General features: G+C 39.0%; 1 protein-coding gene and 1 long non-coding RNA gene across 3 annotated transcripts in view; one reads left to right on the forward strand and one right to left on the reverse strand.

Annotated features, from left to right (window-relative positions):
• Positions 1 to 6,535, forward strand: part of GCN1 (GCN1, eIF2 alpha kinase activator homolog) — a 42,682-nt gene extending 36,147 nt beyond the window's left edge. Inside the window, exons 53-58 of one of the 2 annotated variants that reach the window (XM_026075055.1) lie at positions 662 to 776; positions 1,907 to 2,003; positions 2,796 to 2,944; positions 3,565 to 3,672; positions 4,982 to 5,200; positions 5,825 to 5,950. In XM_026075055.1, coding sequence (XP_025930840.1) covers positions 662 to 776; positions 1,907 to 2,003; positions 2,796 to 2,944; positions 3,565 to 3,672; positions 4,982 to 5,200; positions 5,825 to 5,950 — 814 coding nt within the window. Of the gene's footprint in view, positions 1 to 661; positions 777 to 1,906; positions 2,004 to 2,795; positions 2,945 to 3,564; positions 3,673 to 4,981; positions 5,201 to 5,824 lie in introns of both variants that reach the window. The other variant, XM_026075054.1, reaches the window with a different exon arrangement.
• Positions 6,536 to 6,687: 152 nt separating this feature from the next.
• On the reverse strand, positions 6,688 to 11,214 carry LOC112970555. Its single transcript, XR_003255063.1, has 2 exons — positions 11,182 to 11,214; positions 6,688 to 11,072 (listed from the first exon to the last, which is right to left on the reverse strand). It is a non-coding gene; the product is annotated as an uncharacterized LOC112970555 (long non-coding RNA).
• Between the last annotated feature and the right edge of the window lie 60 nt (positions 11,215 to 11,274).

Genomic DNA, 11,274 nt, shown 5'->3' on the forward strand with positions numbered 1-11,274 from the left:
GCTAGGACAAGTGAATCTTTTAAATACGGTGAGAAACTACTTGAAAGCAGAAGAAGAGCCAGAGCTGTATAATGCTCCGAAGTCAAACAGTTATAAACAAAACTATTTTAGCTATTTGTGTAGACTTTGATTTTTGTTTTTGTTTTTCCCCTTAATTCTGAGAGTAAGATTTACTTATTAGTGAAAGCAGCTGACAGTTAATCAAGGGTTGTTTAAAAAAAAAAAAAAAGGTCAAAAGCTAAGCTGAGACATACAGGGGATATATTGTTTGATATCTGCACAGTTCTTCCCTCTTCTGTCCCCCAGTAATCCACTGCAATCCACTTTCAGATACAAGGTTCTATCAATTGTCAGCCTGATGTGAAGTAATACAGCTATTCTTGCATCTTAAATGATCCCTGAGAAATTAACTTTCTGATGGAGAAAATCTTTTGTTTCTGAATGGTCAGAAAATACTTTTTTTAAGAAACAGATGCAAGTAAACAAATGTGGAAATATCCTCTATCACGGAGTGTTTATCCGTGCAGAGAGGTTCTCCTAAACTTTAAGGCATATTAATGTAACTGTTGTGTAGGAAACTGTTATAAGTATACAGAGCTCAATTTCCTCGTTGGGGTGAGGGGAGAGACAATCTCTGACTGTACGTTCTGATCATTTCTAGGGACACAATGCTGCAAGCTCTGCGGTTTGTAACACGAGGAGCTGGTGCAAAAGTAGATGCTGCAATTAGGAAGAATATCAGCACGGTGCTTCTAGGGATGCTGGGACATGATGAGGTATTGCTTCAGACAGCTGCAAGGGATTCCTGCTGTAGAGTCTCCCTCTTTTTAAATTTAAAATCTGAACTTTCTAACAAAATTACTTTCTAAAATAACTTCTGGGGGAGTTACTAATCAGGCAATAGAGAGAAACTTATATAAAGAAACATGTAACTGGGCTTTACTCACTAAACTGAATTCAGTCTGTAAAATCGATCTCCTTGGAGCCTTGCAGTGTGTTAGCTGAGAGCCAGGTGCAAGAATTGGATCTGTAGCCAATCACTTGTAACTCTGAAAAATCTGCAAAATTAATGTTTCCTTAGCAACTGTGTATGTGGGTTTGACCTGCAGTTCTTCACCAACACGTTTGAGGCAGCTCTAAAGTAGCGATTTGCTTTTTATCTTGGAGAAAACCTGCAATACCTTCGCCATATGCACATACGTGTATTTGCAGGTTCTCAGGTGGGGTTAATCATCTAAGTGTGAGAAGTTTTTCAACTAATGGCAGATTTTTTGCCAATGAACAAGAAATTCTCCAGCTTTAATGTAGGATCTTCTGTGTATGGCAGATAGCATATGTGAGATCAAAATTAACCATCTAATAATTTGTTCCTTATGTTTTTATTTATGCAACATAGACATGCAACTGTTGGCATGCTGGAAATAGAAAATTTGAAGAATTCTGATTGCATTGCAAGTTTCAGGGTGGAAAGGTACAGTGGTGGGATAGTTGCATAGGCAAAACAAAGTTTTAAAAAAAAACAACAAAGTTTTGAGGTAAAAGGAGGATGAGCTTATCACAGGTACAAGCTCATCTGGAGATGGCTAGAAGTAACACTTATTTTCTGGATTATGAATCAGAACTTTACATATCTCAAAATACTCACTTTCATCTTTATGACTTTTCCATGTAATGCATCAGAATTTATGTAAGCTCTGTCCTTCAGTCTCTGCTGGCTTTTATTGACTGTGGGTTTGGCTTTAAGTTCTGACAGAAATCCATAGGCAATAGGAGTGAAAGGATGTCTGCTGCTATTTATTTYCTTCTTGTCATTTCATATTGTCTTCTGTCACTTGCTGCTCTTGCTGCATATCACTCACATGTATTGAGTTCAACCAGTCTTACTCATCTTTCCTTTCCTTGCTAGGATGCCACCCGCATGGCCTCAGCTGGTTGCTTAGCAGAACTGTGCGCGTTTCTGTCAGAAGAGGAGCTCAGTACTGTTCTCCACCAACACTTACTGGGTRGGTGAAGCTGTTTATTATGAATGGAATGGAAACGGAAAAATGAAAGAAAATATCTTTTCAGCTATTGGTTCAGGAAAACTTTGTGTATAGTTAGTTAGGTTCCTCCCCTTTTATCTTAAACATGAGTCTCTACTGTAGATTGCTAGAGTTGACACAGAAGATTGGAGACAACAGGATGTTCAGGCGGGGTGAATGGAAGAGCAGGTCCAACTTTCTTGATGACATTGTGATCTTAGATTGGCTTAATCTTGTCACAGATCACATCTGATGGGTTCAGAGGCTTTTGGAGTATTGACTCATTTGCCTCTAAGTTAGACAAAAGCATGAATTTTGTAGGAACTTGTAGCAGTTAGTAGTGCTGTGGCACTCTCCTCTGAAATTAAAAAGGGAATTTGTTAGCTGTTTTCAAATTACAGATGACTTCTACAATTTTATTACAGAGTCAAATCTTGTGCAATTCTGATGGCAGGCTCCTTCATGCACTAAGTGATGTAGGTCTTTATTACATGTGACTGACACCATCAGAAATATCTGGGCTGAACAGTACAAAGTCACTTGTTTGCGTCAGATTTCCGTATGTGCCCAGAAGGTGTTCCTGTCTGGTAGAGGTGTCGCATTTAAGCACTGTTTGTATGGCTTTTCTTTGGGAGGAGTGGAAGAAGCAAGGCATTGCTTTAGATGCTGCTTATTATTTCATTTTATAGGAGTGAATTGACAAACTGACAAAAGCTTTCTTAGATCAGGTGGAACAGATAGGGGAGCCTCACAGTTGTTGTTCTCCTTTTGCAGCTGATGTCTCTGGAATTGACTGGATGGTGAGACATGGACGAAGCCTGGCTCTCTCAGTGGCTGTAAATGTAGCTCCCAGCAGGCTGTGTTCCCCCAAATACTACAACAGCGTTCAGGAGATGATCCTCAGTAATGCCACTGCGGACAGAGTAAGTGCTACATGAGAGCTGATGAGTTCTGTTGCAAGAGCTTGTTGGGAGTAGTTTTTAAAGGTGTGCAGGTTTGCTGTGTTACCAAACAAAACAGAACAAAAATCTCCAAGCACAATCTGAACATTGTCCCATGATAGATGCAATTTTATAGGCAAATTGCATGCCTGTCCTGATTCTTCTCTGAGTTCTGGTCTCTGTGGAGATGAAGATTATTTAAATTGTGGAGTAGCTTTCACTGGAAGCAAATTACACTTCTATTGTCCTATTAGAAGTGCTCAGTTACAGGCCGGATTTATAAGACATGCAAATTTTTCATTTTAGGAGGAAGGTTTTTAAATCTTTGAATTGCTATTCATACCAATGAATAATTTGGTGTAGTGGATGGAACTTTAGGGCTATGTGGGTCCTGCTGCCTCATTCTGTGTGGCTGACAGCCACAGTATTGTTTTTTCATCATGTTACCCAGTAACATTAAGTTTTTCTGCATTGCATGCTACAGTTGTTTGAAAGATCTGTTCAGCCTTCTGCAAAGTTCACCAGTCCATGTGACCATGGGTTTAATCAAAAGACTGCTGAACTCTGCTTTAATAAAATTAATTTTTGTCTTTATGCTACAGATTCCAATTGCAGTTAGTGGCATCAGAGGGATGGGCTTTCTTATGAAATACCACATGGAAGGGGAAGGAGGGAACCTTCCCCCAAAACTTTCCAACCTCTTTATTAAGGTAGGACTTTTTATGCTACCTGCAATTGTTCTCCTTTGATCTTAACCAGTGTAATATAACCTTTGTTCAAGTCAACTCATGGGTGACTTTCTCTACAAAATTCCTATATCATATTTCAGCATGAAAACTGAAACCTTGAACATCTTTTGGGAAGCTCTAAATCCCTTGCGGCTTGGAAATCTAGACTTTAAATTTTTTTCATGGCAAAGTACAGACAGAATAACTTTACCAACCTGCTTTGCAGCTGTGAACATGATATCACTATCCTTGCTGCAGAACGAAAATTTGACCTTTGATCTTTCTGTGATAGACCTCAGTTTTGTTCCTTATGAATTCATTTTTTCTTTGCTGCAACAAAGACCTGGCAGAGATGTAGAGAAAAGGAGGGGGGAATTCTTTGTCAGTTTGTTTCTTTAGAGTGCTAAAGGTGGAAGGGTTTTTGTTACAATCACATCAAATAGTAACTCTTACTTTCCCTGGTTTTGCTGCAGTACTTTTGACTTCCATGTTTCTGGAAGGGAGTAGTTTCTAAAGACTGGGAGAAAAGAGAGTATTGAAGTTCACACTTTTTTTCAATTCACATGTATTTAAATAATCTACTGAAAAATGCCTTTTCCTTTCTGTTGTTCTGGTTTATTTTCTTTCCATAAAATCTATCAAACATGCAAATTGACATGATGCAGGCCATCGTTCTTCAAAGCAGACTTTTTGTTTGAAATCTTATATTCATGTTTTAATTTGTATAATGTTGTTAGGATATAAAATAATTGTAAATGGCACACGAACCAATACCTTTATCGCAGTATAAATGCAGAGTGACATTTAGATGTTAGGTTTGATTTGTTTTAAGTGTATTGAGCTTAAATCAAAAATAATGAAGCTGTACGTTTTTTAATTTAAAATAAAATACATTGTAGAAATGCCCCTTACACATCAGAGATTGACTTGGCCATTGTGGATGAATTGAGTGTATTTTACAGGAGTGCTGACACTACCAGCTTTTGCTGCATTAGTGGTCATTGTCACTTCCTGAGATGGTTGAAAGGAAAGCATGTGACCCTGTCAACAACCACATTTTCAGAAGTTTTCATTTTAAAAAGTATCTTGTTTTCAAGGTGTGATCCTCTTACTGTTATTCAGAAGTTTACTTGAACTTGTTGATTGTTTGTCTCTTGTACATTTGCAAGTTGCTAACTGCTTACTCTTCTTGTTTTAGTTTAACACACTTAAATTAGAGAAAAGATGAACTACTGCTTTAAGTACCTGTCCTTGCTATATCTGAATTTAAGACCATCTTTGTGTCCTGCAGTGTCTCCAGAACTCATCCAGTGACATAAAGTTAGTTGCAGAAAAGATGATCTGGTGGGCAAATAAAAACCATCTTCCCTCACTGGATCCTCAGACAATTAAACCAATCCTGAAAGCACTTCTGGACAATACAAAGGATAAAAACACCAGTGTAAGAGCCTACAGCGATCAAGCCATTGTTAATCTTCTGAAGATGAGAGAGGGCGAAGAAGTGCTCCAGGTATGAGTCAGAAGAAAGTATAACCACCAGTAGAAGGCTGTGTCACGTTGCTCTGTCTGTGGTTGTTCTGGACAGCGTGCCTGGAGCCTACTGCCTCAGAATGTGCTGGGGGTGCTTATGAAACAGAGGGGGGTATTCCTGTTTGCATTTAAACCTTCATCAGTAGTCTCATACTAAGCTTTCTTGAAGAAATATGTAAGTGATCTGATACTGCATAACTTTACAGTGCAGTATTACCAGAATGAAAGTATTTAACATACTCTCCATATTTAATATAGTAGCCCTGCTTTCAAAATGCCTAAGTTCTTACTGTGCAGTTGTTCACCTCAGCTAGGGCTGCTAGCATTGCTTTTGTCACCTGTATAATCTTGTTGCAGTATTAGTGGTGCTAGAGTATTTTAGGATGGATGGAATACTCCTTTGTAGGTCAATATCCAGACCTCTTTTCTAAGTCCTAGCTATACTTTTGTGTAGTTCTTATATCTGAAATCATAAAACTAGATGAAAGATTTTGGTATGTTTGCAAGTTTGCAGTTAAATATACTTTAAAAGGCATTGAAATTGTTCTGTTTTGAATGGTATATCATAAGGAACTTGGTAACTGGTGTTAACTTCCTTCCACAGTCCGTTTCCAGGATTCTAGATGCTGCCAGTTTGGAGCTTCTCAGTGAAAGCTGCCGGAGATCTCTGAAGAAGCTGGCTAGCCAGGCTGACTCTGATGAACAGATAGATGACACTATACTGACGTGATAATAAAGCTCCAGAAGACAAGAAAACACTGAACCAACCGCTGCATCAGCATTGCAACTCAAACACCAATTTTAAATGTTTTCATTTTTGAAAATGTTAATTCTGATGGGATTTCATGAAAAGGACTCCCAGAGAGTATTTTAATATCAAATATACCAGAATAGCCTTAATTAGACCCACATTAGCTGAAAATTGAAAATTTGGTCCCTTTTTGAAACAGATAATGCACAAGAAATAGTTACACCGATCATACTGGTAAATTGTGGCCAATCGTGAGATGTTGCTAGAGCGCATCAGGCTTAAACTCTGGTGAAACCTATCTCCTTCTCAGGGTCTGTGCAAAAACTCCAGTACTGGAACTACTGTCAGTCTTTTCCACAGACCCTGTGAAGCAGGAGTAGAACTCGGTGAAAGTTAAAGCGTATTGTTTCTGTGTACTGCTAACTTGCTGCTTGTGACGGTTCTGAAGACTGAAAATCCCTGTAAAACAAAGTATTTAAATAGCCTTAGAAATCACAAATGCGAAAGGGGGATTAAATGCAGTCTGTTTAAAGAAGGAACACTTAATAAAGGCTTTGACTTTGATCCTTCTGGTGTAAGCTGTTCTTTTTACAAAATCATTTGTCAACAAAGTAATATTGTGATTTACTTTTTGGACTTTTTTCCAAGGCATACAATTTGTAGAGTGAGCAGCATTGTATAAAGACCTTTGCAAAACTGTGGACAATTAAGGTTTAAAAACAGGCCAGAATTGACACTTAATGAAACTTTTAAGTTATTTATTAGACTATTATAATTACTCTCCTCATTTCCAAAGTATTTTTTACTATAAGCATCTCTTTAGTCATTCAGCTTGTGAAAAGTCCTCTATTCTTATGTCTTCAAAGGCTTCAAAAAATACCTGGCATTTCAAAAATATTTATTTTTGTCATTGAGCTGTACTGCTTCAAGAGAACACCTGGCCATATATACCACGTATTTTAATTGACCTTTTGTGCCACTTGATGGGAATAATAAAAAACAAAGTTGTAGAAGACTAATTTTTAGAGGGGAAAATGAATTTTACATTCTGTGTAGAGTAATAGTTAAGTAAGCCTTATCTATTTTATAAAACTACACAAGAAGCTGGTTGCATCTGAGAAGCCAGAACATTAAGATTTGTTGTTTGAAATATGAGGATAGAGGTGTGTGTGTGAGGGAACTCTGAGTTCTTCCTTTCATGTAACTCTGGATGGCTCAAACCATGATGAAGGAAGGACTATATAATACTATGAATCATATAATTTGACAGCATAAAATGTAATCACACAGGAACACACACTCTACTAGAACTGATTTTCTCTGATTGCTATGGCAGTAGTAGCAAACAAGAGAAGGTTTTATCTTTACCATACTAATGACTCAAACAGCAAGATACAATTTTGAGTAGATACTTTGGAGCACTGTGCTTTGTTCTGGTCAAAAGTACAAGAATCTGTCACAATATTCATGATGTTCTGTCAGGTCCCAAGCCTGCGATTTAGTCCTGGAGGAGACAGATGCTAGGAGCCAAACACTAGATGCCTGTGAGAAGGGACTTGAGAAAGTCAGGTAGCTTACCCCTTACCTGAGGTAGGCTCGGTTCCAACTGAATCGGTCCTAATAGATTTCCATATAATTGTTTTTTTTCCACCATTGTATGATGGAGATTCCATAACCTTCCTAGGCCGTCTGTGTCATTATATAAATTTCTTGGATTATCAGAGCTTCCCTCATGTCTTAAAAAACAAAAAAACCCCTTCCTTGCTGCTCTTTGAATCCATTACTACTTCTATTCCCACAGGCATTGAGAATAGATGATTTCTGCAGCAACCATGTTGTCCCTTCAGTGTTCTCATCCCTAGGTGAAACAAGCTTAGATTCTCTGCCTTTTCTCGTAGACCGTGATTTCTAAATCTACAGTGCTGCCCTCTGTACTTGTTCCATTTTGACTCACATTTGCTTCATGATGTCTGCTGCTGGAGTAGATATTCTAGTGGAGAATATTACTTTGCAAGTCCTACATAATGCACTTTTGTCTGTTTTTTTTTTTTTTTTTGCAATAGCACAGCATTGTTGACATGTTCATTTTGTGAACAGCTGTAAAGTCCAACTACACAATTGCTCTTTGGCTATCAATTTCCAAACTTGTATTTATGCAGGTGATTATTTCCAGAAAATTGCAACTTTCCAGCTGGTCTTACTGAAATTGTATTCTACTTATTTCAGACCTTTATCTGCATTCTGAAGGTAGTTTTGGATTCTGATTTTGCCCTCCAAAATACTTGCAAATCTGTTCTGCTTTGGATCCTCTACAGATTAAAAACGTATTCTCTATTCCATCATCCAGATAATTAATGAAAATACTGAGCAGCACCAGTCCTGGGATTATCCCTGGTAGAAAGCCGCTTGTGTTTCATTTGACAGTGAGCTGTAGGTAACAACACAGAGTAGAAAACTTCCAAGTATCATCAGTGTGTATCCCCTGAGGTAGCTTAATCTAGTCTATTTCATTGCTTATGAGAACATCATGTGATATTTAAAGCCTTATTCCACTAAAATATTTAGGCAGTTTTAGATATCAAAGGTTTTATCTATTACTTCTCCTTTATACCCTCTCTCTTATGCTGCCTTTTAGGTGTGAATAACTTGTTCCAGTATTCTTCTCAGAATTCTGACTGGTCTGTAACTCCAGAGTGTACCCTTCCTACCCTTTTAAACAAAAGTACTGTTTGCTGTCTTCTGGGTTCCTAAACATCAAATGTTGTCTATGAGATCTCAAAGATATCTCAGAAGTAGCTAATACTCTAATTCAGCTGTGTTTGTTTTCATTTACTTTCTTTTAAATCTTTAACTGTGTATTACTGGTTTGAACTGGTGGTAATCACAGAGTAAAGCTAAACCAAATGCTTTTAAGGATTTGGCAGTCTCGGTGCACTGTGATTAATTTCACCTACAATGAATGAGCTGCGTTTTGTAATACCAGAGTAACAGCAGTTAGACCAATGCAATGCAGAAACTATCGTGTACTGAAACATGTAAAATTTTAGGCCATTCAAAAAGTACAAAATAGGTGGCAAAAAGAGCGGTGTTGCTTTGGAATTACACTTATTTCATCATTGCCAATAGGAAGCAGGAAAAGACTGCAAGTTTCTTTCAAGAATGGCCATTTGAACTCTATATTGTGGGAGTCCTGTCTTACCTATTTTCTCCGTAGATTCTAACTGATGCTCCACTTAAATGTGTAAGAAAATTAAAGAGGAGGTTTTTTTAACTTGTTAATTTTTTCTTTTTTATTGAATTAAGGGTATTTTGAAGATTTGTATTTTAACCTTATATAGTGTCAAGTGGAAAAACTTCTTCTTTTAAAACAACCTAGTTGAATTTCTGTCCTAAATCATTTCACCGCTCCGATTAGTTGTTTTTGAGAGGGAGGAATAAAAGATAGCAGCTCACTTGCATTTATGAAGAATATGCTGATTTTTCAATTATAGCGAAACACTGTATTTGGATTCTGATAGCTACTTTTCACTAAACTATTTATACATTGTACTGTAATACATCAGAAATAAAATACCCATAATTTTTGCCACAACACAAGACCTGATAAATGGATTGTGCCAACTTTGAGACTAAAGAATAAATTTTTCCCCATTTCAAATGTCTTGAAAATACCAGTTGTCAGCATAAGATATTTTTTTTCCCACAACTGACTGTAATAACATCTTTGAACTGTCAAGTAAGAGCCTCTGAGTGACAGCTGAACTGTGCGTACATCAAGATCACAAAATAATTTATGAGGGAGATGTTTAAACTTGTAAGGTATTAAAAATTTCAATGAAAAAGAGACAAATGTGAAAGCATAAAATATTTAAACATTTTGATTTTTCTTTTTTGATGTCATACCATTGTGTACTGTCCATTTTATTATGTAACATTACCCAATCTCAAGCTTTTCACATGATGAGGTTTCATGAGCTTAAAAATAAAGGGAGAGATTGCCATTTGGGGTTTGAGCCTCATGAGGTTTGTATGCTGGATTCAAGGGATCTGCCTGCAATTATGCAGTCCCCTCCTTTATCCTGAAACTCAGGGCACATGTCTGGGTCATGCGAGGGGCAGCACAAGGGCTGCATCAGGCTGGGTGAAATGGGGGTGCTGTAGCCGTAGGCTGCAGCTAAGAACGTACATTCAGCAGGGTTTCTGTAAGCATAGGTCTATGAGATGCCACACGCTCCTTGGCTGTTAATGCTGCAGCTTCTTTTTCTGCTTCTCAGTTAGTTACCTTGTGTATTTGAAGACTGCAGAGAATGAGAAAGGGTGTGGCTTTTACATGCATGAGGTGCAGGGACCATGGCACAAGAACATGATACAGCAGTCATCCAAGTGGGTTTCAGGATGTGTGGGACTTCACAGGGTAAACTTTGAAGACTAGGATAGTTTTTTGAGGGTTGAAATTAAAGAAGATTTATAATTAAAATCACAGGCATTGTGACTACTGAGCAGAAGTCTTTAGCAGAGGTAATTTTTGGTGCTTCAACCCAGATGTGCCCTTTTAACCATACTGGGTTTGGTCACCATAACAGCTGTTCCCAGATGAATTGCATACAAATAGAAAAAAATGTAACAGTAGGACAATACTACAATATCCTATGGGAGAAACTGGGAAATAATTCTAGAATTGGGTAGAGACTATCACCTTAAAAAAATATTCTAGTTCTCCCTAACCAAACCCCATAGTATAAATCCGAAAGAAATAATCTACAGCTTTTGGATGAGTGTTGAGGAAAAAACCGATCCCGCTAGACAGTATCTGTCACTCTCTAAGAAACTTTCACAAGTCAGAGCAGCTGCGGCTTCACGGCACCACAGGAGCCGTCCCGCCCGAGCCCTGTGCCTAAAGCAGGGTCACCCGGGGCAGCTCGCTCGGGCCCCGACCGGCTTGCCGGGCCCCAGGGCCCCTCGGGGCTCCGGTGCCGCACCGACCCCTCCAGTCACAGCCGCGGTCTGCACCGGCGCTGCGCCGGGGCCTCCGGTCAGGTGTGTGCGGGCTGGTCCTACCGCAAAAGAGCCTCCAAGTCGGTGCGTCTTATTCGTTAAATACCTTTAAAGCAACGGATTAGATGGTAACTATCAAAAGCACGGCGGGTCAGAGTATCTCCGCACTAACTGCCCCAGCTCTCCCCGCCCCCGCCGGCTTTAACGGGCTTTACCTCAGCGCGCCGCGCGCCCAGCCAACATGGCGGCCGCCTCCCCGCGCGCGCATGCGTCCCTGCAAAAGAGGGAGGGCGGGGCGCGGGGGGGGG

Source organism: Apteryx rowi, unplaced genomic scaffold (genome assembly GCF_003343035.1).
Source record: "Apteryx rowi isolate R43461 unplaced genomic scaffold, aptRow1 scaffold_40, whole genome shotgun sequence".
In the NCBI taxonomy this organism is placed as follows: domain Eukaryota; kingdom Metazoa; phylum Chordata; class Aves; order Apterygiformes; family Apterygidae; genus Apteryx; species Apteryx rowi.